At 41.2% G+C, this 25,984-nt stretch overlaps 2 protein-coding genes across 2 annotated transcripts; one reads left to right on the plus strand and one right to left on the minus strand.

The window, feature by feature from the left end:
- Window positions 1–74: 74 nt before the first annotated feature.
- On the minus strand, window positions 75–13,595 carry plaa (phospholipase A2-activating protein). Its single transcript, XM_036146569.1, has 14 exons — window positions 13,334–13,595; window positions 8,889–9,082; window positions 8,694–8,794; window positions 7,441–7,561; window positions 6,266–6,433; window positions 4,629–4,764; window positions 4,366–4,535; window positions 4,140–4,291; window positions 3,842–4,061; window positions 3,246–3,311; window positions 3,083–3,154; window positions 2,670–2,777; window positions 881–1,048; window positions 75–765 (listed from the first exon to the last, which is right to left on the minus strand). The coding sequence occupies exons 1-14, from the start codon at window positions 13,480–13,482 to the stop codon at window positions 197–199; spliced, it is 2,394 nt and encodes a 797-aa protein (XP_036002462.1). The 5' UTR covers window positions 13,483–13,595; the 3' UTR covers window positions 75–196.
- Window positions 13,596–15,387: 1,792 nt separating this feature from the next.
- zdhhc21 (zinc finger DHHC-type palmitoyltransferase 21) lies at window positions 15,388–25,366 on the plus strand. Its single transcript, XM_012876788.3, has 8 exons — window positions 15,388–15,484; window positions 17,556–17,739; window positions 17,835–17,933; window positions 18,029–18,140; window positions 19,848–19,986; window positions 20,126–20,242; window positions 20,893–20,936; window positions 23,693–25,366. The coding sequence occupies exons 2-8, from the start codon at window positions 17,586–17,588 to the stop codon at window positions 23,823–23,825; spliced, it is 798 nt and encodes a 265-aa protein (XP_012732242.1). The 5' UTR covers window positions 15,388–15,484; window positions 17,556–17,585; the 3' UTR covers window positions 23,826–25,366.
- Window positions 25,367–25,984: the final 618 nt, after the last annotated feature.

Below are 25,984 nucleotides of genomic sequence, written 5' to 3' on the forward strand. Positions count from 1 at the left end.
GAAACCTTGAAAGCTCGCGAGATCAGGATGGTCTCACGAGGCTAGGGGGCTGCAGGAATAAAACAAACTAAGCATAGAAAGAAACTTTGCTTTTATTGCAGACCATACAAGTGTAGCAATTCTGTCTCAACCATACTGTATAAGGAGAGCAGAGTAATAGAAAGAAGTGCTCCTCTCTTCTCTAAATTATTCACAATCAGTGCAGTTCTTTTAAAACCAGCTGGCAACACTCGCCCACCTTCGACGGCTCAGACACTGTAGAGTATTTGGAAATCTGGGAGCCCACGCCCAGGGAGCGCGCCAAGTCCTGGGCCGTCTGGTCCGAGGCCACCGTGGTCCCCAAAGCCACCAGCAGCCTAAATACAGCCTCCTTGTCCTGTACCGTCTCCAGAGCCCTGCTGGCCACGGATAGACACTGCGCCTTGGCCTCCAGGTCGGGCTGGCTGTGAAGGCAGCCCGCGTAGTTCAGCACCAACGTGGCCAGGGCGATGTGGATGTTCTTGTTGCAGACGGCGACCAGGTCGGCGGCGCGCGACAGCACGGTTTCGCGCTGGGCCATGAGCAGCGCCCGGCCGTGTCGGCCGCTGAAGCAGTTGCACAGGGTGCGCAGCGCCAGCAGCTGGTTGGCGGGGCGGCCCTCGGGCCTCATCAGGCTCAGCAGGTGGTTGCACAGCTGGACTCCTTCCGCCTCGCCGCAGAGGCTCTCGTTGACCTGCGGGTGGCGCACTGCCAGCCTCAGGATGTCCAGGACAGGAAACACGATATCTACAATGCGCAAAAAAAACACAGCAGAAGAGAGTTTTTGTGGCGTAATTCAAAATTAATAAAGCATAATAAATTAATAATTCCCACAAACCAGCAGATAAAACATGTTTGGTACCTTCAGGCCAGTGCGAGACCTTCCAGAGGAGGCTGATCTGCTGAATGGTTGGAGCGTCAGGGGAGTTCGCCCCACACACAGCCAGCAACAGCCCCTTAAGGCTTTCTATGGTTTCCTCTGAGAGCTTTTGCTCCTGAGGGGCTCCTTCGTTCAGCTCCTTTATCTTGGCTTTAGAGCAAAAGAATAAATAAAAACAACAAGACTCAGTCAGCAAGCTAAAAATACATTTCTCCTATGAAACAAATGGTGATTTTTAAAACCTTCTAAAGGATTTTTCATCAATTCTGGGAGGTTTTTAAGGTCAGAAAGGATAAATATTGAGCTTGAAACAGTAAAATGTTTCTGGTTTTATTGGCTGATGCAGTTTAAACGAGTCTTCCTTAAAGTTTCAAACCACCTGCCATCACAAGATTAATTAACCCTTTAAGCCCAGAGGGTTTCAGGGGCAATTTCTGCCTGAAAATTACATATCTGATATAAATCAAGCACAGCTCCAAAGTCAGAAAGTGTAAATGTAAGTTTTAGCATTTGTATGACACTACAGCATTAAAGATTATTTTCAGTGGAACCACTATTACAAATGTCACTATGTCTGATATATAGATGATTAAACAAAGAAAAAAATTAGAGTCGCCTAAATATATTTCAAAATAAACACTGCAACGCTCCATGAAAACCCTTTTGAAAATATAGGAGAAGCCTCAGACTTTGTATATCCACATCTTGACAATATCTGCAGCAAATCTGGACTGAATCATCTGAAGCATATTTGTTTCACAAAGGTTTCAGAAGGCAGTGTGACAGATGGACCTCCGATCTTGGCACAGTTTATCCAAATATGCCAAAACTGTTCTAAATGTGTTTTTCACCTTATAAAAAGGGCAGCAGGTTAAATAAAAATGCCGATTTGCATTGTAGGAGTCCTTCTGCACACGAAACAGCCTCTGGTAATAATATTTACCCCGTGCTTCATCAACATTTATTATTGTGCACGGCATAAATCAATAAAATGAAGAGAAAACCCCTAAATCATGACCCCTTTCTGTTTAAACCACTTCTTTAAGGGCCTGTTCACTCCTCTGCGTTGCTATGGTGATGCATGTTCAGAGAGGAGAAAAAAACAGCGCTGCAGAACGTTACATTATTAATTGATCACAGCTGTAGGTCTGAAAAGTGCCCGTGCATCGCTGTGCGCACAGAAGGGAGGGAAGAGTTTCATCAGCTCTACTACGCAGTGACATTACAACACTGATGAGACAAAGACGTGCTGTACCTTGTTTAAAAGCTAGGACTCTCTAGTTTTTAATAATATTGACTTGGGGAGGTGGAGTTAAGCATGTCTACACAGCAAAGCTTTTTTCTGAGTCAGCAATGTTTGATACACAGTTAAATGGCATTATGTGTGTTTAAAATGCTTCAAGACCGAAAGGTTTTGTTGAAAAAAACAAAATAAAAAGTAGGACTTGTTTTATAAACATTAAAGCCTCCTCCTTGTAGATATTTAGGAAAGGAAGAAACGTGACCGTTTCTGACCTACTTTTAATAAAATAGGCGTGGCTCTGCTATCACCGAGCCAGACGGGTTTAAAAAGTTAAACAAGTCCTGACAGTGCAAGAAATTCTACTTAAACAAGGAAGACAGAGAACCGGAAAAACAAAAACAACATTTAATACAGAAAGTTCAAATCTAGAAAATCCCAAATTCAACAACAAACCTACAGATCTTTAGTGTTTTTTTTTTTAACTTTATTCACACATGACAACAAAATCTGCACATGGGTATCACTCACCGATGATCTGCGGGGCATTGGCTTGCTCAAAGGTCACGCCGTCAGTTTTGGGGAAGTAGATGTTAGTCGCAGTCTGTCTCTGGGCTGCGGAGGAGTAGGCGCCTTTTCCTGCCGTGCAGAGAAGGATGCAGTAAATGCAACATCCAACATTTAAACCAGTCTTCCCCACATTTATCCTGACTTAAGCTAAAGCTGTGAAGCCTTCCTTCTGCGTTAGCTTAAAGTGGGTTCGTTTTCCGCGAATCGGCCAGCTTTTGACTCAAAATTCGGCAACCGGAGCGCTTGATTTTGATTTTCAGGCCATAAAACACAAAGACATACATCTCATGAATGTTGATGCTTGTAGCACAACATCAGAACCTCCTCACCTCCCTTGTATCTCTGGAGGTCGGTCGGTAGGGAGAGCAACTCACCAGTAAACGGATCGGCCACACCGGAAGGAGCGCTCGTGTTGGAACTTGATCCTGGGATGTAGCGACCGGCGCCTGCAGGGGGGGGGGGAACACAAGGCTGTGGAACCACATTCACCCGCGACGCTCAGGCCGTGAAAAGACCGTCGGTAAAAAACAGTCTGACCTGTAAAGGGGTCCGCTCCGAAGCCTGAGCCGTCATTGGACGAGCCGGGAACATACCGGGAGCCTCCTGTCACAAGAACGCACAAACAGCTTATGAGGAGGGACTTCCTGTGATGAAGGTGAAGCGGCATAAAGCGTGCTTTTTTGTCTCTCTTGTTGTGTCTCTGTTCTGTCTTCTGTAACCCCCAGTCGGTCGAGGCAGATGACCGTTCATACTGAGCCCGGTTCTGCTGGAGGTTTTCCTTCCCGTTAAAGGGGAGTTTTTCTTTCCACTGTCGCTTCATGCTTGCTCAGTATGAGGGATTGCAGCAAAGCCATGTACAATGCAGACGACTCTCCCTGTGGCTCTACGCTCTTTCAGGAGGAGTGAATGCTGCTTGTTGGGACTTTGATGCAATCTACTGGTTTCCTTATATAGGACATTTTTGACCAATCTGTATAATCTGATGGAATTTGACTTTGTAAAGTGCCTTGAGATGACATGTTTCATGAATTGGCGCTATATAAATGTAACTGAATTGAATATCAGCAGGACTTTGATCACAACTTGAGAGGAAACCTATTCTCTGTCCCATTTAACTCCATCAGCGGCCTCACCTGTGAACGGATCACCTCCGGCGGGCTGAGCAGGACCGACCACGTGTCCTTTAGTGTTTTCGATAATAAAATTAGCAACTTGGTCGAGGAACATGGGGCTGATGTCGTTCTTCTGCAGGAAGTTGTGCGCCACCAGCCAGGGGTCGTCCGACACGTTGTAAGGCAGCTTCATGGACGGCCCGCCCTCGTTCACGTCGATGGTGAAGACGTAATCGTACTCCTGAGGTCGGACAGGGACTCGTTAGCCGGGGCTCGGGCGGCGGCGTTCTCCTCAGCAGCACTCGGCTCGTCGCCTTACCTTCCCTTCGTACACCACGCTCTTGGAGGTCTGCTGGTTGGAACCTCCGACCACGTCCCCGATCTTCACCCAGCGGCCGTCGCTGACGCTCCACTGGTAGGCCTCCACCTTCTGTCCGTCTTTGATCAAACGCGTCTGCCCGTCTCGATTCCCTGCGCGGCAACGATACAGCCACGTTAGCTTGGCGTGGGTGCAAAGCGCGCACCGGTGCGATGCTGAATACTACCGGGCTCGTCGAGGTGTTCTCTCCCAGGCAGGTCCTCCATTTTGATGTCCCCCAGGTCCCCCGTCTTAGGGTCTATGGTAGCCTTGGAGAGCTCGTCCTCAAAGGCCTGTAGGTCTTCGGCGCTGGCCATGCGGTCCTCAGCTTCCGTAAAGATGCGAATGATGCCATCGCTGTGGGCAAATGGGGAAGGATTGCTGTTTTTTTCTTACTTTAAGAATAAAACGGAGGAGCAGGAGTAAAATGTGCCGGAGCGTCTGGGTCACCTGGCACCGACGGCGATGTCCCCGTTGGGTAGAATACAGCAGCACCAGACTGACTGTGCAGGGAGGCGGATGGTCTGGCAGCAATCGCCTTTCCTCCATATCCTCACAGTCCGGTCCTCTCCTGTGCTTACAAAATCTGGGAGGAAACCAACCGCAGCAGCATTAGGCAAGGCAAATTTATTTATATAGCACAATTCAGTACAAGGACAATGCAAACTGCTTTACATGATTACAATATAGCAAAATAAAACAGAATAAAAGCAAGTAGGAATAAAATGTAGATAGAAAATAGAACAAAAAAGTGGCGATTCAGTTTACTAGAACAGTTGAAGGCAATCCTAAACAAATGTGTTTTTAATCTTGATTTAAAGGAACTCAGGCTTTCAGCACTTTTACAGTTTTCTGGAAGTTTGTTCCAGATAAATGGAGCATAGGAACTAAATGCTGCTTCTCCATGTTTGGTTCTGGTTCTAGGTATGCAGAGTAGGCTGGAGCCAGAAGACCTGAGTGGTCTGGATGGTTGATACACTGATAACAAGTCTGTAATGTATTTAGGTGCTAAGCTATTCAGGGATTTATAGATTAGGTGCATATAGCTTCTCTCTCTCTCTATATATATATATATATATATATATCCAATTTTTTATTTTATTTTTTTATTTTATTTATTTTTTTGTCTGCACCATCAACACCAAGTCAAATTCCTTGTAAGTGCAAACCTACTTGGCGATTAAACTTGATTCTGATTTGTCGCTACAAAGCGCCCGCACTCTCTTCTTTTTGTCCTTCCTGTCCTCTCATATGAAGCTATTGATCATCATGCTTGATCAATAACTTCTTACAATCCAATCCAGTCCAAAAATGATGAAACGACACCACTTTAGGTTGATACAGTAAAGGCAGTTTGCACATGAATGGACCTGAATCTGATTACGTGATTGGACTGTATTGCAATAATTACATACATATATTCTGCTTAAGATTCTGCTTCTCTAAGATGCTACAAGTAGTGTTACACTGATGCCATTTTTTGGCCCCGATACCTGGCTGTGCAGTATTGGCCAATACCGATACCATCTGTTTGAAATTGATGTGTGTGTGTATATGAAGAACTGCATACTACTTAGGGTAGTAGAACTTTTTATTGCCTACCTGGAACGGGTGACAATAGTTGAATAAACTTTTGGCTCTCAAAGGCCAAAATAGTGCAACATTCATGAAATTATAACATGTATAATAGTAGTGCAACAGTAAGACAGTAAAATTACATTAATAATTGAATAATCTCTTTTAAACCCTGAGTTTTGGCTCTCAAATGCCAAAATAGTGCAACTTTCATGAACTTATATAACATGTATAATAGTAGTTGAGAGAGAGAAGGCTGCGTTCAAGTGACATACAAACATCAAAATGGTATCGGTGCCCTACTTGTTGGTACTTGCTGATAATACCACCATTTTTAGTGCTGATACCATCTCATACTGGTATCGGTGCAACACTAGCTACAAGATGAGATCTGTTGTAGATACGCATTTTATAAACTGAATAGCAGAAAGGATGAAAACAAACATCTGACCCTGGTGGATTAAAATGGGCCCCATAAAGCTGACTTGCGGGCATGAAGACGGAGAACTAACCTTGACTATTGGGGAAGACGGCTAAGCTGTAGATGTAGTTGGTGTGGCTGTAGTAGACCTGGACGCATTCGCCCGTCACCAGCCACCTTCTGATGCTGGTGTCGTTGCTGCAGGAGAAGAACTCTGTGTTGCTGATGACCGCCAGCCCTCTCACACAATCCTCGTGACCTATAGTTGAAAAAAAAAAAAGTAAATAAAAAAAAAAAGATTAAAAAAAATAAGATTATACACACAGACACACATATATCTATATCTATAGATAGATAGATAGATAGATAGATAGATAGATAGATAGATAGATAGATAGATAGATAGATAGATAGATAGATAGATAGATAGAAATAAAATATTGGCTGTAAATACACATACATGTACATTTTGTTCCTTTAATCCTTTTTCCTTTAAACTCTATACATTTATACTGAAAGTCTGTAAGCAGGAAGTGCTTGAAATCAAGTCAAATTCTTTATTTGTACACTCGACTGGCCACTAAAGCTGATTGTGAGCAGTAAAACAATTTGTAAACATTAAACTCCATAAAAACCCAATAAAGTAGAGCGATAATTACTTTATAGATTGCCCCAATCAGTCCCTTCATGGAGAGAGCAACAAGTTCACCATTTTATTTTCATTTGACAAAAATCAAGTTAAAAATCAACCTTTTGATTTGTAGATTTTGTATAATAGCTTAAAAAAAACAATTGAGAAATTATCACTTTAGTGAAGGCTGACATTTTTTAAAATTATCAGGAAATTATTTTTTTTATTCTTTTATATTGTCATATTATTGTTTTATATTGTTGTAATTTACAACAAAACAGCAGTTGAAATGGTTTGATAACCTGTAACAGGAAGTTAACTTGCCTAACAGTTTATAAACTACATCCACAGTTTATACCTTTACTATTTTATATTAGCATAATATGATTCATCCGGTAAACTCTTTGTGGTCCTTAACATTTAACTTGCTATAAATAACTTAATGGATTTAGTAGAAAAGTTGAAAGTATATACAAAAACAAAGGGAGAGAGGAAATGTTTAATTTCCAGCCAAAAATGCAATATTTCCTTAATAAACTCTGGTTATTGATCTCATATTATGTTTAATCATGTTTGTGAGACAAAAGGAAAACAGAAATGTAATGCAATGAGTAAAAAAAAGGCGAATGACAAACCTGTGAACGTCCTCTCACAGCGACCAGCCTTCCAGAGCATGATGGTCTTATCTGCGGATCCAGACAGCATGAGGCCTTGTTCGGGTAAGATGACCACAGCCCACACAGCTGCACTGTGGCCCTGCAGGCAAACCAGCACGCACGTAAAAAGCTCTGTCACCACATGGAAGAAAAAACTGTTTATACGAATTCACTTTCAGAGAAAATCGTCAACAGGTGTTTTTTTTTATTGAGGTGATCCAATATAGAAAAAAAGTATTTTTATTTCCCCTTTACCTTCCCTCTTATTGGTCAAAAAAAAGATGGTATCTCCTTCCACAGCGATGCAAATCGTTTACCCGCTTTTAAGCCCATGTGCATCATCCATCCAGTCCTAATCAAAGTATCTAAATGACGTCAAGGTTTGGATGGCTCTGGGTTTTCTGTGCTTCAGAGTTCTCATCAACAGAGATGCAGCTCAATACCGGCTGTGAACAATCTGGGCAGATTATGGTTCCGGATTTTAAATTGAAAGAACAAGATCAGCTACGTTTTGCAGAAAAGCTTCTTTCAGCTATATGCTGGATAACAAAACCTAAGCCAGTTCTGTAAACATTTAAGTTTAACGTGTTTTTTTATTCCAAATGGGCTTTTTAAATATATTGAACTTGGTACTAAAAAGTACTAAATAATAAATATTTGAAGCCTAGTTTGTGATCTTTGATACCCACCTGTAAACATAAAAACATACTACTTGATGTTTAGGTTAGTATTTAAACGACCCCACATCAAATTTAAGACCCTAATTAAAGGTAACTAATGGCCAAAAATCAGGGAACTGTATAGTTTTCAGGCTTTAAGTCTGTAACTACTACTCAAAATAAATAACAGGCTAAAATGTTCACTCCAGTGATTAGGGTGGCCGGGCGAAAATCAAAGACGCCATAAACACAAGTTTTGTTTTAAGCCATTTCAGTTTTTTTATCCTTCAGAAAACACAATAAAAAACAAAGTTTATCCATGCAGTGTCTAGTCCTAATCCAAAATCGGTTTCCAGGGATCACAGTTCCACGAGGAAAACCCAGAAATCCCTTAAGCGAGCAACACAAAGGTATTTTCTGGCCAGAAGGGATACACCTTAGCAGATTTTGGGGGCTACCCTGGAATCACCTGGAAACTAAAACCTGTTTCCCTCAGTTTGTTGTCAAACCTATCCACACCTGACAAATGACAAAAGTGAAAAATGGGTAAAAAAAAATGAAGCCACAGGATACCTGCAGAGTCATCATGCACTTCTCGTTGAGCCAGACTTTGGCCGTCGTGTCCCAGGAGCCGCTCAAAAGCGTTCCAAACTTCCCCGACGACAAAGTGCAAACTGTAGAAAAAAAAATAAAATAAAAAATCATCACAAAGTTCAAATCACGTCCACCGTCAGCATGCTGGAACGGTGCAGGACTGCCAACACCTACCTGTGTTTTTGTGACCCTGCAGGGTGTAGAGGGGCTGCGGTTGGTCCAGAGTAAAGACGCAAATGTTGTTGTCGTTCCCGCCGGTGGCGATCAGACCCCGGGGGTAGGTTTCACTGGGGGCGATGGCGCATACGCAAGATACAAAGTTGGAGTGGCCAGACATACAATGCATCTCTGTGAACCCTTTGTCCGGGCTGTTGAGAGGAGACAGAAACGAAAACATGACTGCAGACCAAATAGCACCGACGTCATTAGGATATCCGTCACATAAACCTCATGAAAACGTCTCCATGCAGGAGGATGAGAGCGAGTTCTTGTCCAGAGGTCAACACATGGGTCTGTTGGACTAATACTGGTTTGTTGCTTTTTTTAAAATTTATTTATAAAGAAATGAAACAAAACAATGACCACAACTGACCATTTTACCTAACTGAGAAAAATTATTCCCCTAAAACATGAAACGCCTTGTTAGCATCTCCGTGTGACTCGAGTTTTCCCCGTTTTCATATCATTAATCGAACAGTCGCCGAGTCGTCGTTCAAAGCTTGAAATGGTTGTTTCCTGATTTAAACATCCTCCAAACTTTATCCCTGTAGCATCCTGCTGATTCTCGGGTCTTCGTGAAGATGTTTGTTCGCTGCTATTCTGGAACAAACCTCTGAGACCTTCACAGAACAACTGGATTTATAAAGACTGCATTTCTTTCACAGCTAAGGTCTGAAAGCATTTAGTCCCGCTGGACTTTATTTAAACGTACCAAATTGGGCTGAATCCATCTGCAAAATACATTTAAGAATTTTTTTTTGTTGATTCTCTTTCACTTATGTGAAAGCGCTTCTGTTTTAGCGCTACACCTAAAATCCTAATAAAACCCATTATTGTCTGCATTCTCCTGTTAATATACGCTGCTCACAAAAAGCTAAAAAGAATACTTTTTAATTCAGAGTTCCTGAATATTAAGCCGGTTTAAACTTCTGGACTATTAATCCAGTCAGGTCAGTAGCAGGGGGGGTGTTGTCTTAATAAAACACATTATTGGCTGCCTTCTCCTGTCAATATACGCTGCTCACCAGGTGTTCTGGTGTTAACGGGCTCTAAAGAAGCAACAATGAGGCGACACCTGGACCCTACCCAGGATGCAGAGGCAGTCAGACTCCACCAGGGTGACACATCAATGCGTGCCAGAAGCCTTGCTGCGTCTCCCAGCACCGTCTCCAGCACATGGCTGAGATCCCAGGGGGCAGGCGGCTACGCTAGGAGAGCTGGACGAGGTTGTCGGAGGTCCTGAACCCATCAGTGGGACCAGCCTCTGCACCTTTGTGCAAGCAGCAACAGGATGAGCGCCGTCAGAGCCCTGCAGAGTGACCTGTAGTGGGCCACAGACGTGAAGCTCTCTGACCGAAGCATTAGAAACAGGCTTCATGACGGTGGGATCGCTCCACTGGAGATGTAGTTCAGCAGGAGGGGCCTTTAAAAAAAAATCCTTACATACGATTGGATAAACCACTACATGCTTCAAGCTCTCCAGTCGGGGAGAAGGGCGAAAACAAAAGCCTTCAAAACCCTTCTCTGGTGTTCTTTTAAAGAATTAATATTCTGTGGATTGGAGAACACTGATGAAACAGCATCAATGGTACCGCTTGCTTCCTCGCTGCGAGCCGCCATTGTTGTCTGAGTCAAAACAGTCGCTTCTCTGATACGTCACATCTAGAAAATACCCGGCCGGCGATCCTGATTGGCTCGTCCGTTTTCTGTGGTACTGAAATCCCTCTGGATGCGCGGAGCCGAGTGGAGCTCGGCAGAACGACATCCATCAGGTTAGCACTATACTGCATGCGGCGAGATCGCTGAGAGGACGAGAAGTTGGCGAGAGAGCGACACTGTTGGCAACTCAGCAACTTTGTGGCTAGATTTTGTTTAGAGAGTTTTCAAACCCTCTAGTGACTTCTTTTCAAAAAAGCAACTAGCGACTTTTCCGTGTCGTTGGGGACTTCGTAGTCAACACGTAAACGCATCGATCCGTCTGCGGTTACTGGTTTTAGCGAGCAGCAAGTGCTTAGACCTGACAGTTCTTTTTCTCATTGCTCTGTTTCCTGACTGCGTTGGGGAACAGAGACATTCAAACGCTCATGCCTTTGAATAAATAACTTAAAGACAAACGATGCATCATTTGTTTTCATGAGTGGTGTGCTCACTTATTTGATAATTGTTAATATCCATTACAATAACTATCAATGCTTTCTCCTCGTCATAGAAGCTTTTTTTCTCTGGTGATATCACAACTTTACTCTCATCATCACTGCTTTATTCCAACAATATTATGTCTTTGATCTCTTAATCGAAAATTGTCTAAGCATGACCCCGATCCATGCACTTTTGACTCAGAAATCATATTCTTTGTTTCTCTTTGTATTTGAAAAAGTAGCGAAAAATATTGACATGCATGTCGGCACCGTGACAAAACTAGACCCAATGTAAGATCCTTCGCTGGTGCAGTGGGTCCTGCAGTATGTAAAGCATGCAGGCAGTTCCCAGAGGATGTAGGAATTGACACCTCTGGCTGGCCTGCATGCTCCCCTGACCTAAATTCAGCAGAACATCTCTGGGAAATCACGTTTGGGTCCATCTGACGCCCTCAGATTGTACCTCAGACTGTCCAGGAGCTCAGGGATACCCCAAGGATACCATCGGTCACCTCATAAGGAGCCTGCCCTGCTGTTGTAAGGGATGTAAACAAGCGCTTGGAGGGCAAAAAGAATACTGGATCCCATTTTTAGTTGCTGTAATGACATTTTAACAAATCTAACTTTCTGCATCAGTGTGTTTCAGTTTTACTTTCTCTGTTCCGTCGTATTAGGGGGCCATCTCGTGTTATTTAGTCCATCCTTTTCACATTAAAATCATTCAGTTCGAGTCTACAAAAGTCACAACAAATTGGTAAGCCGGACCTCTATGACCCCGTTTAGCAGTTCTGACAGCCAACACGGTCACGTTATTATTCGAATAACACAACAGAGAATGAAGAGTATGACCCAAAAAGAACATAAAGATATCTAGGCAGCACCTGGAGAGACTTTTCTGCTTCCCCATAGACTCCAAGTACACAAACAAGTGATTTAATGGTTTAAAAAGTGGACATTCTCTTTCAGCCCTGTTTTTCATCAAATGATGCTGCATCCTTTAACACACAGGTGTCAAACTCAAGGCCCGCGGGCCAAATCTGGCCCTTCAAGGTAAATTATTCGGCCCTCGAGAGCCAAAAAAAAAGGCATATATCCTTTTATAGTGTATAAAGTGGCTAAAACTGTGCCTCCTGTAAGTGTAACTTACCCTAATATCAACTTTTTTTGCAGATAAACTGTATAAACTGGGCCTAAGGGTGCTACTTTTATGTTACTGTGTATTTTTTATACTACTGTGTGAACTGGAATGAAATTATGAAATGAAAAGTATCGTCTCTACACATGCAAGCGGCCCTTTTAATGACTTCATGATGCCAAAGTTGCCCCATATAGAAATTAGTTTGACACCCCTGCTTTAACACATTACCTAATCTAACATCAATCAGTATGGATACCCAGCAGGATTTCTTTTCATTTTCCCCCTCAATTAAGCTCTGATGTGTTGTAATTTCCTCTTTTTGGCACCTTCTTTTGATTATTGAGCCGATGTGTGACAAGTGAACTTCTCCACTGTGAGATCAATAAAGCTCATTGATCTCACTTGATCAGAGTATTTCTGCTAGGCACTGCAGACATACTGTGTGGAGCCTACAGAACAATTCATTTAAAGTTATCGCCCTTCAATGAAATGAAATGCACAAGCATTCATTCGAGTCTTTCAGTGACTTCTACCTTAAAACATATCCTTTCACATGCCCTAACCCGGATAAATTGACATGTTACTTTAAGAGATACACCCTCTACAAGCCTTCAACCCTTTTTAATCCTTTTTAAAAGATCCTGCTTTGCCCGTGGCAACTGTGTTTGCAGCAGAACTCAATGCTACAACACTCCAGACCATATTTTGTCAAAAGCCACAGCTTTTCTGGGAGCATTAGCCCCGAATTCACCATTTCCCTCTCTGTGAACAACGCATGTTTTTTTGTACCAGAGGAGAGCGACTAAAATCAACTCCGTGGATCTGCCACCTGCAGCGTGGCATCGCCCACGGAAAGCCCGCACGTCTCCATCGCTGCTCTGGACGCGGACAGGTGCAGCGGAATGAATGACGAAGCTAATTTGAGAGACCGTTAGCTTCCACACTAACCGCGACCGAACAAAGAGGATGAACACACGGATGTTTGCGTGGATTATTTTTTTGAAAATTTGTTTTTTAAAAGTCTCGATCCATCCCCCGCGTCTAGAATGACTTGTTAAGGGACGTGAAGTGTTAACTTGGCTGTATAGCTAGTCGGCATGAAGCTACATGCTAATGCTAGCTACCTGGAGTTCGGTACCCAAACCCTTCCGGTTCGGTCTCTGGACACGGACACGAAAGCTCCGTCTGGGAAAGCCGCGGCCGCCAGTCCCCTCACGTCCATCTCGTGGCCCGGGATGGAGCATCTGAGTTTGTACGAGTTGGGTGATGCCATCTTCTCTTTTTTTTTTACCACGACAAACAGAAAAATTACAAACTACAACTCCAGTGTTAACGCTTAGCGGTGTCGCTGTCAACATCCGCCGCTAATGGTTCCGGAAGTGGAAATGTGTCGTCATAAGCCAACGAATTAGCCTTTCAGAATAAACGATTATTGTTATGTGACTAACTTTGTATGTTACAAAAAGCATTCCAATTTTTATTTGTTTATTTATATATATATATATATATATATATATATATATATATATATATATAGATAGATAGATAGATAGATATGTGTGTGTGTATATGTATAATGGCGTATTATAAAGGTATTACACCTTAAAGGGAGATTGCAGTCCCTTTTATTGTTATAGGTTTTCACTGCATTTAAATCACAGGGGGACACCAAATTAAAGGGAATGTAAAAGGCGTGCTTATTAAAAGACGAATGTTTTGTGTTGTACTGGACATTCATTTAAACATTCAATTGATTTGATCTTGTCTATAATAAATTTACCCTAATTAGAAAAGTTTCCATCTGCACCAGCCACCAGTGCTGGTCGGCCAAATCTTTCCTGAAATGCCGCTGGAGGGCTGCAAAAAATCTGATCACAAATGGCCCCTGAGCCACACTTTAGACGTAAACTGGACTTGAAAGCAAACATGTGATCAGATTTATTAAAAAAAACGTGTAAAGGCATTAACAAAAATTAAGGGGTCTAATAGGATCTAAAGTAGTTTTTTAGTTCAACCTTAAATTGAAAAATATTTCAGTTTTGCATTGGACCACTTACATTTATGAATATAGACTTTTCCAAATAAAATCAAGAAATTCAAAATATAGGCATGAGACTTGATGTCTTTCCTCTCACTAAATAAGATGATGTCCTTATATTGTAGCTTAACTTCAATCCACAATATACTTGAAATAAGTGTTCAGTTTCAGTCCAAAAGCATTTTACAGTCGTAGAAAAAGACAGCTTTTAATTGATTAATACATTTTTTTTGAAGCTTTATAACAACGTCTCTGTTTTTACAGTACTAAACATAAGCAGAACAAAAATAAAAACAACAACAATAAAGAAGGAGACTCAGATTTACATTTCCAAATGTAAGTAGAACAAAGATAACTAAAATATAGAACATTCAATTAAAACATAGGAAATATTGCTGAGAAGGGAAAAGGTGTTTGAGCTTGAAATTAATAATGTTAGGGGGACATTTCTGTATTTTTTTCCTGTGAATGAAGAATTTAGCCAAACATAAAATACACATTTTTTTTAACAGTCCAAATGTTATGTTATAAGAAATGGGTAATGATAGAAATTTATCGATCAACCAAGTTTGCAAGTCTCTCCAGACGTTTTTAACCACGACAAAGAACAAGAATAATATAATAATAACATAATAAGTGGTCGTTTGTTTAAAAAAAAATTTTTTTCGTCTATATTAACAAGTCTTCTAAGTACTTCTTTGAATGGATATGTGTTAGTCACAATTTTGAAGTGTGTTTCTTTTGCTTTGGGAGCTATAGAGAAAGTCAAATTCAAGGATCTTATTTTAAAGACTGAATCTTTATTAAATTTACTCAGAATGTCATTATTATTTTGTCACTCATGGAATTGAAAGCTATCAATGTTTTTTTTTTATTAACAGTCATAAAACCAATTTACAGTCATAAAACCAATTTACATGATACAAACAAACAAGGAAACCAGTAAATTAAAATAAAGTAGAATCAGTAAATCCGTGAAACAGAGGTAAGTTTATAATACGATAATAAGAAAACCCACAACAACAAAAAGGAGGTTACAAAATCTTTAACGTTTAGATTCAACAGCTAATATATCCAAAAATATATATTGACAGCTTTTAAATTGTAGTTTCCCACACGTCACTCAACCGGAAACAGTATTGTTGTTGCCCTTAACCAGTTCCGGTCCAGCCCCCGCTGAGGGTTCGGATGAGGAAGTAACCGCGGCGCTCGCCAGGACGGCGTCACATTTTAAAAAGTAAGACACATTTCGCTGCGTATAACAATGTCATCTGTAACACTTCTCTGCGTTTAGTCGTGCGTGTTTGTTCCCCCTGCGATAAATTAATAAAAACGTCGCCGGATGTTGGCTCTACGCTGCTGAGTGGAGCCGAGCCCATGGCGGCTGTCAGGTGTTATCAGAGAATGAATGATGATGGAACAGGCGAGGCTTTGCTGCTACAACACGTCCACGTCTCGCTTTAAAACCACGATGTTCCAGCTTAGCTCCCCCCGGGGCCTTGTTACCGTGAGCCCCCTCCGCTATTTGGTGGTGTCCCCGGTTCCATTCTCTCTATTATTTATTTAAAAAGTGACAGATCAAAGCTGTCAGGCTTATGTGGAGATAGGTCTCTGTTCAGGAGGCTGGAAAGCAGTCTTGTTGATTGTGACGATCGTGTCAGGTGTAATAACAGGTGGTACAAAACATTTGTGTCAGTGTCTGCCTCAGGTATAACACTGATTTTCATATATACAAAATAATAAATAAATAAGAGTTCACTTTTTTTTCTTGAAGCTCTACTGATTTTGATTGCCCCCCACCCCTTCCGACTGCATTTCAAGAAAGATTTAGACAAATACTTTTTGCCCTCCATTAAAATCACTGTGTGTGCAGGAGAACTGACAATCTAACTATCATTATGAACACACCACCCCCTTCATTCACCAGGGACAGGAAACCAGGTCAGAGTTGATTGGATGATGGGTGGAGACAAATACTATGAGGCTGAGGTTCACGTTGGAGCTGGACACGGACACTAAACATGTAGCCAGAGTTATGATGCAATGATTTAAATCAAATCAGCTGAAATTACAGCAACACATGATGGCTGAAAACAAATGCAAGAATAAATGAGTCTGGTTTTTGTTTGCAAAGAGTTTTAAAATACTTTTTCCTGCTTTTTGCAACGATACACTGCGTTATGTTGGTCCATCACATTAGAAACCGAATAAAATACAATGACGTTTGTGGTGTTCAGTTTAATTTCCTCAAAGAAGAAACACAACGCACTAAAACTAAAGGCAAAAAACTGAATATTTTTATTTAAAAGTGATTTAAGCTGCTGTTTGAAAAGAGGTAACAAACGCTTGACTATCTTTTGACTATTCATGCATTGAATAGTCAAAAGATTAATTTTGCAAAGATTTGGCTGATGGAGATGGAAAGATTTTATTTTTATTTTGGTAAAATGAATACAGACAGGTTGCGATCTTACAACAGAAAACGCTGGGTACAACACAATGTATTCATCTTTCAATAACCACACGTTTTACATTCTACTTAATTTCATAGGGAATACGACCACATCTGTCTGAGGAATTTAAGCTTTTAATGCACAAAACAAAATGAGCTAAACACAGCAAATAAATACTGGCCTAAATCCTGCTTTCATATTGCTAGACCAAAAAGAATTCAGTTTTTGTTTTGTTTTTTTAAATCAATTACGTCTAATATAATTTGCTTTTAATAAGGCAAATGTGCAAAACCCATTTTTAACTATGGCTCTACAGTGATTTAACATCATTTTCCTTCAGAAAACATGAATAATTGGTTTAATTAAAATTATCATATAGAAATAAATCACTACATGATTTTTTGGGTTATTTTTCATTGTTATTATATTTTGACTTGAGAATTTCAGCCCACACACCAAAAAGTTTGGACACCCCTGCTCTAAAGGGAAGGAGGCCCAGGCGTCTCCTTTAACACAAAGCAAACCCAGCTCCCCTCCCTGCTTGGTTTCACGCTGTTTTGCATTTTAAATGGCGTGACTGAGACAGGCTACCATCAACCAAATGGGTGCCAATGACCCCCATCCAACCCCCACCAGGACGGGCGGGCGAGCCGGCGAAACTCGTTTAACTTTAGCCGCCTTTCATGTGTTTATAAGCCAAAAACATCCGACGTAGCAGTTGAAGCGTTTCCAAAGCAGAGCTACCAGCCAATCCCGTCGAGTTGTTATCTGGTTTAACGCGCCTCGCCGTAGAGAAACTGATCGTTCTGCCTCTGATTCAACAAAAACAACGCTGGTTTGGATTCGTCCCCACAGGCGCAGAGGACCCATCGAGCGGCGGCGGCCATGAAGCTTCGACTCCACTTCGTGGTGGATCCCATGGGCTGGCTCTGCATCAGCGTGGTGTTCGGGATCTGGCTCTACAACACCCTGTTCGTCCCCAAGCTGGTGCTGCTGCCGCACTACGACGAGGGCCACATCCCCTGGGCCTTGGTTGTTTGTGAGTATCGCCGGCGCTCCTTTCAGATAAACACTTTACGGTCCGGGGAGCGGCCCAAGGCTCACCCAGCCTCGTGTTTTCTGCGTGTCCAAAAGGTTATTACATAGCGTCGGCTCTGTGCGTCCTGGCCCTGGTCAGAGCTTCCACGGCAGATCCTGGCCGTCTTCCTGTGGACCCACACATACCTCACTCTGGTAAGAAAAAATAAATCCTGCTGGAAATCTATCAGGCCATGAATGATCGATGTTGTTGTCGCGCTGCGCGCTCTGATGTTGTGTTCGTGCCACAGAAAGAGAACACTGGGAACTGTGCAATAAGTGCAACCTCATGAGACCCAAAAGGTCGCACCACTGCAGCCGCTGTGGCCACTGTGTGCGCAGGATGGACCACCACTGCCCCTGGTGAGTATACGGTTACCCTTATGGACCGCCTCGCCGTCATTTAGCCACGTTAAGCACTCCTTCCATGCGTGTTATCAATACGTGTGGGTGGTACAGAAATTAGACGCCATCTTTTTTTTTCTCCACGTTTTAACCACAATCTTTAATGAATGTTATTGTTTTACAAATGAGAATCTGTAGACTGATGTGTGCAGCTCGTATTGAGCAGCCCCGGGTCAGTGCTCACCGCCAGCCGCACGTCTTCTGGGGGACATCTCTGATAGGTTCGCCTGTCCTCAGACCGAGAACGTTGCCCGATCTTCTAAAAAACACCTCAAACTCAGTCAGACTCCATTGAGAACAATCGACTTTCGGGTCTTTCCACAGATTCTGAACTTGTCTTGGGTCTGGGCCATTTTGTCGGACCGTTCTAACTCATGGGTATAATTTGATCCAAACCCTTTTGATCGCAGCTCTGCCTGCCTGATTAGAGCCGTTTTGAACCTCCGCCCCAGTATGAACGGGTTTTTCCTTCCAGGAAATTTAGCTCCACCCGTGTTCCCATTAACTCTAACCAGCCTCCATGTCCCTGCTGGTGAAGCACAGTATGTATCGCCCCACCATGCGCCTCACTTGTAGTTTTTCAAAGTGATACTTAAATGTTTTGTACTACAGAAAATCGCCTCGATGTCAGTAAGCACAACCAGAATGAATCCATATATAAGGCGCTCCAGATTATAAAGCACACTGTTGTTGTTGTTGTTGTTTTTTTGTTGTTGAGAAAATGAAAAGCTTTCAGGTGCACCTTATAGTCCAGAAAATACAGTAATTAGGTGACTTCTGATGGCGATTTTGTTGCACTGGATTTTATTTAGAGCAGCAGTGTCCAAGCTTTTCGGCTATTGGGCCAAAATTGTTACATCGAAAGCACCTGAGGGGCAAAGAATGAATAAAAACAAATAAAACAAACAAAAATATTGTGATTTTCTTTTAACCTGCCCAACAAAATATGATAATTTAAAAAAAATTAACTGTATTTAGCCTATTTTATTAAATTAATTCGTATCAGATTTAATGCACCAAAGTCGGCATCTGAGTAAAAGTCGCCCTATTTACTGTAACAATAAAGCGAATGTAAAAAATTTGCTTTTGGGTTGTGCCGAACATTCATTTAAACATTCAACTGCACTATTTTAACTAGTCTATAATAAATTTACCCTAATTAGAAATAAAAAGCTTCCATCTGCAAAAAGCCACCAGTGCTGGTCGGCCAAATCTTTCCTGAAATGCAGATCGGGGGGCTGCGAAAAATCAGCACAGGGGCCACAAATGGCCCCCGGGCCACACTAATTTAGGGATTCAGCGTGAAAATGTGAAAAATCCAGTGGTTATAGCTTTAAGGCCTCCTCTGGTTCCAGAGGAAGGGGTCCCAGGCAGCATCACCACTGGACACAGATGCTCCAGTAACTGCTTCTCTCTCTCTCTCTCACACCCACTGACCCCCAATTTTAATGTTCCACTTCCTTTCCAGTCGGACAATTTATCGCCCTGTCGTTGTTCGGCGTATTCAGTTTGCGTACTACTTTTCTTTTCTCTTGGTTATTTGCGAGAACATTAAAGCACAAACTGCCCAGATGAAGATCTGCAGAGCCGATACTTGAGCTTGAAACGGACGGCTGAGTGCCGAGCAGCCTTAATAAGAAGCTTCAGCTCTCCTTTCGTTTGCAGGATCAATAACTGTGTGGGAGAAGACAACCACTGGCTCTTCCTGCAGCTGTGTTTCTACGCTCAGGTTCTCAGCTTGTTCACTCTGGTGCTGGACTTTTGCCAGTACTATTATTTCCAGCCGCTGACCAGACTAGACCAGGTGAGTGCGTGCAGTGTTACTACATTGATGCACGAGTCGATCTCCAGAAATAGCTTCATATTCTGCAATAAACTAAATAAAAAACTTCAGGTTTTTTTTATGTTTCCCGCCTTTTGTTTTTCTTTCTTTCCCCTCCCAGGAGAAGTTTACGACACGCCATGAGCTGGCTCTGCTGCGAGTCTCAGCTCTCATGGGCGTGGTCATGTTCGGTGGCATGTCGGGCTTGTTTTACACGCAGATGAGCGGCATCCTCTCTGTGAGTACTCCGTCGCTGCTCTGATGCCGGCTGGCCTTTTAATGCGTTACTTTACACATGTGTATGTAGAGACCTTTGACGGGTTTTTTTTTAACATCGATTTTAAGTGTCCAGCTGTGTTCTTCACATGTCATGTTCTTTTTAGATGTTTTTTTGTTTTGTTTTTTATACTTTTTTTTATTGAGCATCAGTGATACATTATATAATTTCAATTACAAGAGACATGATACTCGTATTTATATTTTAACCCACCATCCCAAGAACATTTGACACCATCAAACTGTAAATAACAGTTTACGCTCAAATTGCAATAAATTCGCTGACGTGACAAAATGACGTCGATGCAAGCCAAAGTGAATCCTGGATCTTATTGGTGTTTATTGTCAGCGTCACGTTCTGAAATTACATGCTGATGCTACATGTAAGAATGGCATAAATTGATAAAAAAGAAATTTGTACTATGTTCATCAAAGACAGGTTTCATTTCCAGACGTTTATTTAGCTTCTGCGTGATTCATTTTGTTATATCAATGGTTTTTCTTTTGTTTGTGTTGAGGGTAAAACTTCCTTTTTTTTTTTTATCATTCAGTGTTAGAAATGATCACAAATGGGTTATATATGTTTTGTCTTTGTTTTCTTCCATTTTACAGGACATGACCACCATTGAGAAAATGTCTCAATTCTCCAGTGAAACGTGAGTCTGTTTTTATTACATCTGAGAGTTTTGTTTGCTGCTGCAAATTTGTGCAATTAAAAAAAAACATTTTTTACAATGTTTTTGGTTAGTTTTAAAGGTGCATAGCCACGTTATTAGACTTTTTATTTATTTTTACGTCAGTAGCTCACTCTGGTTGCATACAAAGCTTTTCTGAAAGATTATCACGTGGCGTATTAGTTGTAATTTTGGCATTTTATGCTTTGTTTTTGCTTAGTTTGTTAGTAAATAAAGTCTTTCGTGTTTATTAACGATTTTAACAGAAGTACGTACTGAGCATGCACAGCATGGGATTAAAACAAGAACGCGGCTAACGGCTATTAGCATCTCCCAGTGAAACAATAAAGAAAGATCCAAGATCCAGTGAAAAAAAGGGCAAAAAATTATTTCAAGAAGAAAAAGACTGTAATGTCGCTGGGAATACAGTATAAACGTTGATGTTCACTGAAGTGGACGCTAAACCTGGTGAGGTTCAGATGTGACCACAGAGTTGATTGACGTGAGTAAATGCTCTGATATGAGGCTCATAAAGTTGCTGTGAAATAATTAACGGTTGGTCTTCGATCACGCCGAGCTGCCGCTTTTACTGCGAGGCATTGAAGAGGGTCAGGCTCACCCCGGCATTATTTACAAGTGACTTATTGATTAAGCAAACCAGCATTGTGATAGTTCTGCGATACCGCCACTAGATGGCGCCACATCTGTTTATCTATTAAATGCGGCTGAGGGTGAATTATTTTTCTTCTCAAAGGACCATATATACAATATAACCTTAGTTTATCATGATAATTTTTTATAGGCAGGATTATTTTTTTAAAGCATATTATGTGGCTATATGCCTTTTAAACCTCAGTGTTGAAGATCATGTCAAGATGCAGGAGATTGTGTTACGTAGAATTGACACGCAACACAAATAAATTGACATTTATTTAGTTTATTGTAGTATATATATATATATATATATATATATATATATATATATATATATATATATTATTTATATATATATATATTATTTATATATATATATATATATATATATATTTAATTTATTATTATTGCTATTTTTTGTTTTACATGTTTAAGTTGAGCTTTACACTAAATATGTGTTACTGATAAGTGCTTCAAATGTCACAACACTTTTGTTCATGTGGCAGCAGAACATTAAAATAAAAGTGCTCTTTACACTACTTTTGAATTCATTCTTGGAGTTTGTAAATACAATGCGATTAATCGCGATTAATCAGGCAAATTATTCGATTAATCGCGATTAAATATTTTAATCGTTGCCCAGCCCTTATATATATATATATATATATATATATATATATATATATATATATATATATATATATATATATATATATATATATATTCCGGGTACTCTGGCTTCCTCCAACAGTCCAAAAACATGACTGTTAGGTTAATTGGCTTCTCCAAATTGTCCTTAGGCGTGAATGGTTGTTTGTCCTGTTTGTGTCTGCGTTGCCCTGCGCCAGACTGGCCACCTGTCCAGGGTGAACCCCGCCTCTCGCCCAGTGAACGCCGGAGATAGACACCAGCAACCCCGTGACCCCATGAGGGATTAAGCGGGTCTGAAAATGGATGGATAGATGGATAACTAACAACAACGTTCCGGTTCATTTGACTATGTATCGTTTCTTTCACTTGGCTGTACAGCTGTGGTATGGCTGTGTCGGCAATGTAGTGTCTCGATGGCAGAGCGTAGCGCGGGTCCAAAACTTCCAGAAGACGAGTCAGTCCGACATTCTCAACTACTGAGATGGGCTGGTTGTCAAGAGCAATAAATACGACCAACCTTTCTGTGATCTTCTTTGCTCTATTATTTTCATTGGAGTATTTGTCTCTCCTCATAACGTCCAGCGTTTGTTGCTTTGCTTTAGTAACCTTTCCGTCTGCAGCTTTACAAAACGCTTCATACACGTTGTCATGTTTTGTCCTCAAATGACGAATCAAGTTTGTGGTGTTAAATGTAGCTCTGCTGCTACCTGCTCTTGAAATTGCCATGTTGCAGACATTGCAAGTAGCTTTAGGACAGTCTTCACTCGCGAGAGTAAAATACTTCGACACTTCCGACTGGCTTGCTTTGCACCTCCGCGGAGGTTTGTATTGCGCAACTACCGTCAACCGTAGCTAGCGGGTAATTTACGGCAACTAGTAATCAGTCAGGTAAATGTTGCCGAGTTCCGATCACGGGAAAAAGTGAAAAGATCGAGCCGATCCGATGTCGAGATCGGGATCGGGACATCCTTTTAGGACTAGGGTGTCAATTAGTTTTAGGGTTGAAATTGTATGGAAGTCAATGACAGGCAAGGCAAGTGTTGATAGATAGATAGATAGATAGAAAGAAATACATGATTTTCCCAAATGGAGTAAAGGGTATAACAAATAAAAAATTTGCTTTAAAGCATCTTTAACAAATATGTAGTATACTCAGTTGAGCTTGGACCGGTCTATTCATCGTGCTTTTAGCCCTTTCTACTTTAATCAAGGCACCCACACCTTCCTGAACATGCAAAGGTGCAACAGAAAATGAGTTTTGAGTTGGGACCAACATATCTGTTTGTTTTTTTAACAAATTTTTATGCATACCCTCGAAGCCGTGTCGCCTATGGCAGGGAGCTGTATAGCTCAAAAGCAGCCACAGGCTGTATATTTAAAATAAACATTTTAAAAGCTTTAAGGAGATGTATTTTCCTGCTTTTTGTCTTCAGATATGGATCAAAAAGATCGTGGCAGTGGGCTCTAGCCGAAGTTTGCGGCACTCGCTGGAAACTCCTGTGGCTCCTCCCGCTGCGCGGCAGACAGCCCCTCCAGGCCGGCCACCTCTACCGCAGCCACGTGTAGCTCTGTGGCGCCACATTCCCTCCGCTGCCTGCACTTTTCGAGTAGAAGCTGCTACGGTTATAAACACTCCACGTACTCCTAAAAATATCTATCTTCTCACTTTCACCATCCTCTGCTGTGCTGCGTTTGTCAGCGGGTACATAACCTTTGCTTGGTTTTTCTAAAACAGGGTCACAAACACGTTTTGAATAGATGGAAAATGTTTTATTCACTGTGACTGCTGTTTTTATCGTTTGGCAACCACCTTTAAGGGTTATTTACATGTTGGGGATGGAAGCAATGGGACATCTCTCAGGTTACGTCATAAAGAGCCTTCACTAGTACTCAACTACAGACAGAACAAGACAAGGTGTCATTTTTTTTGTATCAAGTTTGTGCCTTGCTTTGTTTTCAGTGCTTTTTAGTGGTTCTGAAGTACTGTTATCCTCTAATGATTCATGAATGTTTTCTTTAATTGTTTTATTATGGTTTTATGTATAATGTGTGTTTTGTTTTTTGTTTTAAAGAAGAAGGGCCACTGACCAAAGTCAATAGCTTCCAATCTGGAGATGCTATATGATTGCAGAGACCAGTTAAGCAAGCTAACACAAAACACTGATAAATGGGGGTTTAATAGTTATTCCTACTGTAAAATATAAGTTTAATGTTCACTAATCAGAAGTTGATGTTGACGTTTTGTTGTCTAATTATACTGTCATAGATACCTTGAGTCAGCTGTTTATCCTGAGGGGTTTACGGTATAGTCATGAGGGAAAAAAACAATCCATCTGTCTTATTCACTGGAAAAACACTTAGTCACTGGAAAAACACTGCATCATTTATTAGCTTGTAGAATCACTTTCAGCAACGATAACTTTATTATTTTAATCAGTTTATTTACTGCTCTTTTAAGGACCCACCTCAGCAGGTCAGTCAGGCTGAGGCTCATACTTTGACTGGACTGTTGCAACACACTAACTAATTGGCGAACTGTCCTGGTAGTGACCTTAGTTCTGGAAACCTTCAGCTGTTGGACTTACATTTGACTCTGGGATACTTTGGTATATAGAGGAGCTTAGCATCAAGTAAATGACAGCACCAGGGTTCTGTTTCTACCAAAAAGCCTAAATCTCTGACGGTCAAACACCATGCTTGACAGTTGGTATGAGGTGTTTGTGCTGATGTCCTCTGTGTTTGGTTTTTCCTACATGGCGCTGTGCATAATGGCCAAACATCTCTTCTTTGGTCTCGTTTGTGCAAATGTCTTTTTCCTAGAAGCGTTGTGGTAAATTCAGGTGCAACTTTGAGGTTTTATCCTGGCAGTTCATCCAAACAAGCCATAGTTATTGAGTCGTTCTTTCATTTTCCTGGCATGAACATTAACATTTACATACAACCTGAGGCTTCGAGAGTCTGAGATGGATCTCTTTGGTTGTTGTTCATTACTCCGAGGGTCTGAATCTGTGGTAAATTTTCTGGGGTGTCCACAGCTTTACATTATTTGGAAGTGTCCCAATAATCATTTAATAGAAGTGGTCCCACTTGCTGAAGATGAGTTAGAATAACCAAACAGAAGCTGGCTGCTACTTTCTCTCTAAAATCTTAGACAAGCAGCAAATGGATACATAGTTTTCCCCATGACTGTATTGACAGTCATTGAAAATTTTATTCTTCCTAGTGTGTAGATTAATTCAGTGAAAGAAGATAAGTCTACTGATGAGGAGACATGAGAATTACAGGAATTTTAACACTAAATAGATGAATATACCGGGAACATCGGCAATCTGTTCTTTTAAATCCATCAGCTATTCTAACCGCAGCACTTACAGTCCAGAGGACTGGTACAAATAGCTTTTCTGTAGGTTTTGATATCTGATATGTGAGTCATGTAGCCGCCATTTAGGTCTATTGTGTCTTACATTTTTAATTTATAAGTGCATATTTATATCTCGGATAGAATATCTACCAGATAAGTCTTGTTGTGGAAACATACAGAGACAAATAAGTAACTACACATCTGTTGCTAGAAAAAAATCAATCCAAATTAGCAGAGCAAACCTCAATATACTGCCTAAAATACAAAAAAATATTCATTTCCAACATTTTGATACTAGACCTTCAGGGAAAAACAATCTCTAACAGAAGCGAAGGACAGTCAATTCACTTTATTTATATTGTGG

The sequence above is a fragment of the Fundulus heteroclitus genome, chromosome 14 (assembly GCF_011125445.2).
Source record: "Fundulus heteroclitus isolate FHET01 chromosome 14, MU-UCD_Fhet_4.1, whole genome shotgun sequence".
NCBI classification, from domain to species: domain Eukaryota; kingdom Metazoa; phylum Chordata; class Actinopteri; order Cyprinodontiformes; family Fundulidae; genus Fundulus; species Fundulus heteroclitus.

Coding starts and splice junctions, on each gene's coding strand:
- plaa (XM_036146569.1), bottom strand. CDS start 13,482: ATGGCATCACCCAACTCGTACAAACTCAGATGCTCCATCCCGGGCCAC. Junction 4,765..6,265: donor CGTCTTCCCCAATAGTCAAG/GTTAGTTCTCCG, acceptor GTTTCCTCCCAG/ATTTTGTAAGCACAGGAGAG. Junction 3,312..3,841: donor CGGAGGTGATCCGTTCACAG/GTGAGGCCGCTG, acceptor TTCTTGTGACAG/GAGGCTCCCGGTATGTTCCC.
- zdhhc21 (XM_012876788.3), top strand. CDS start 17,586: ATGAAGCTTCGACTCCACTTCGTGGTGGATCCCATGGGCTGGCTCTGC. Junction 17,934..18,028: donor CCCACACATACCTCACTCTG/GTAAGAAAAAAT, acceptor TTCGTGCCACAG/AAAGAGAACACTGGGAACTG. Junction 18,141..19,847: donor ATGGACCACCACTGCCCCTG/GTGAGTATACGG, acceptor TTTCGTTTGCAG/GATCAATAACTGTGTGGGAG.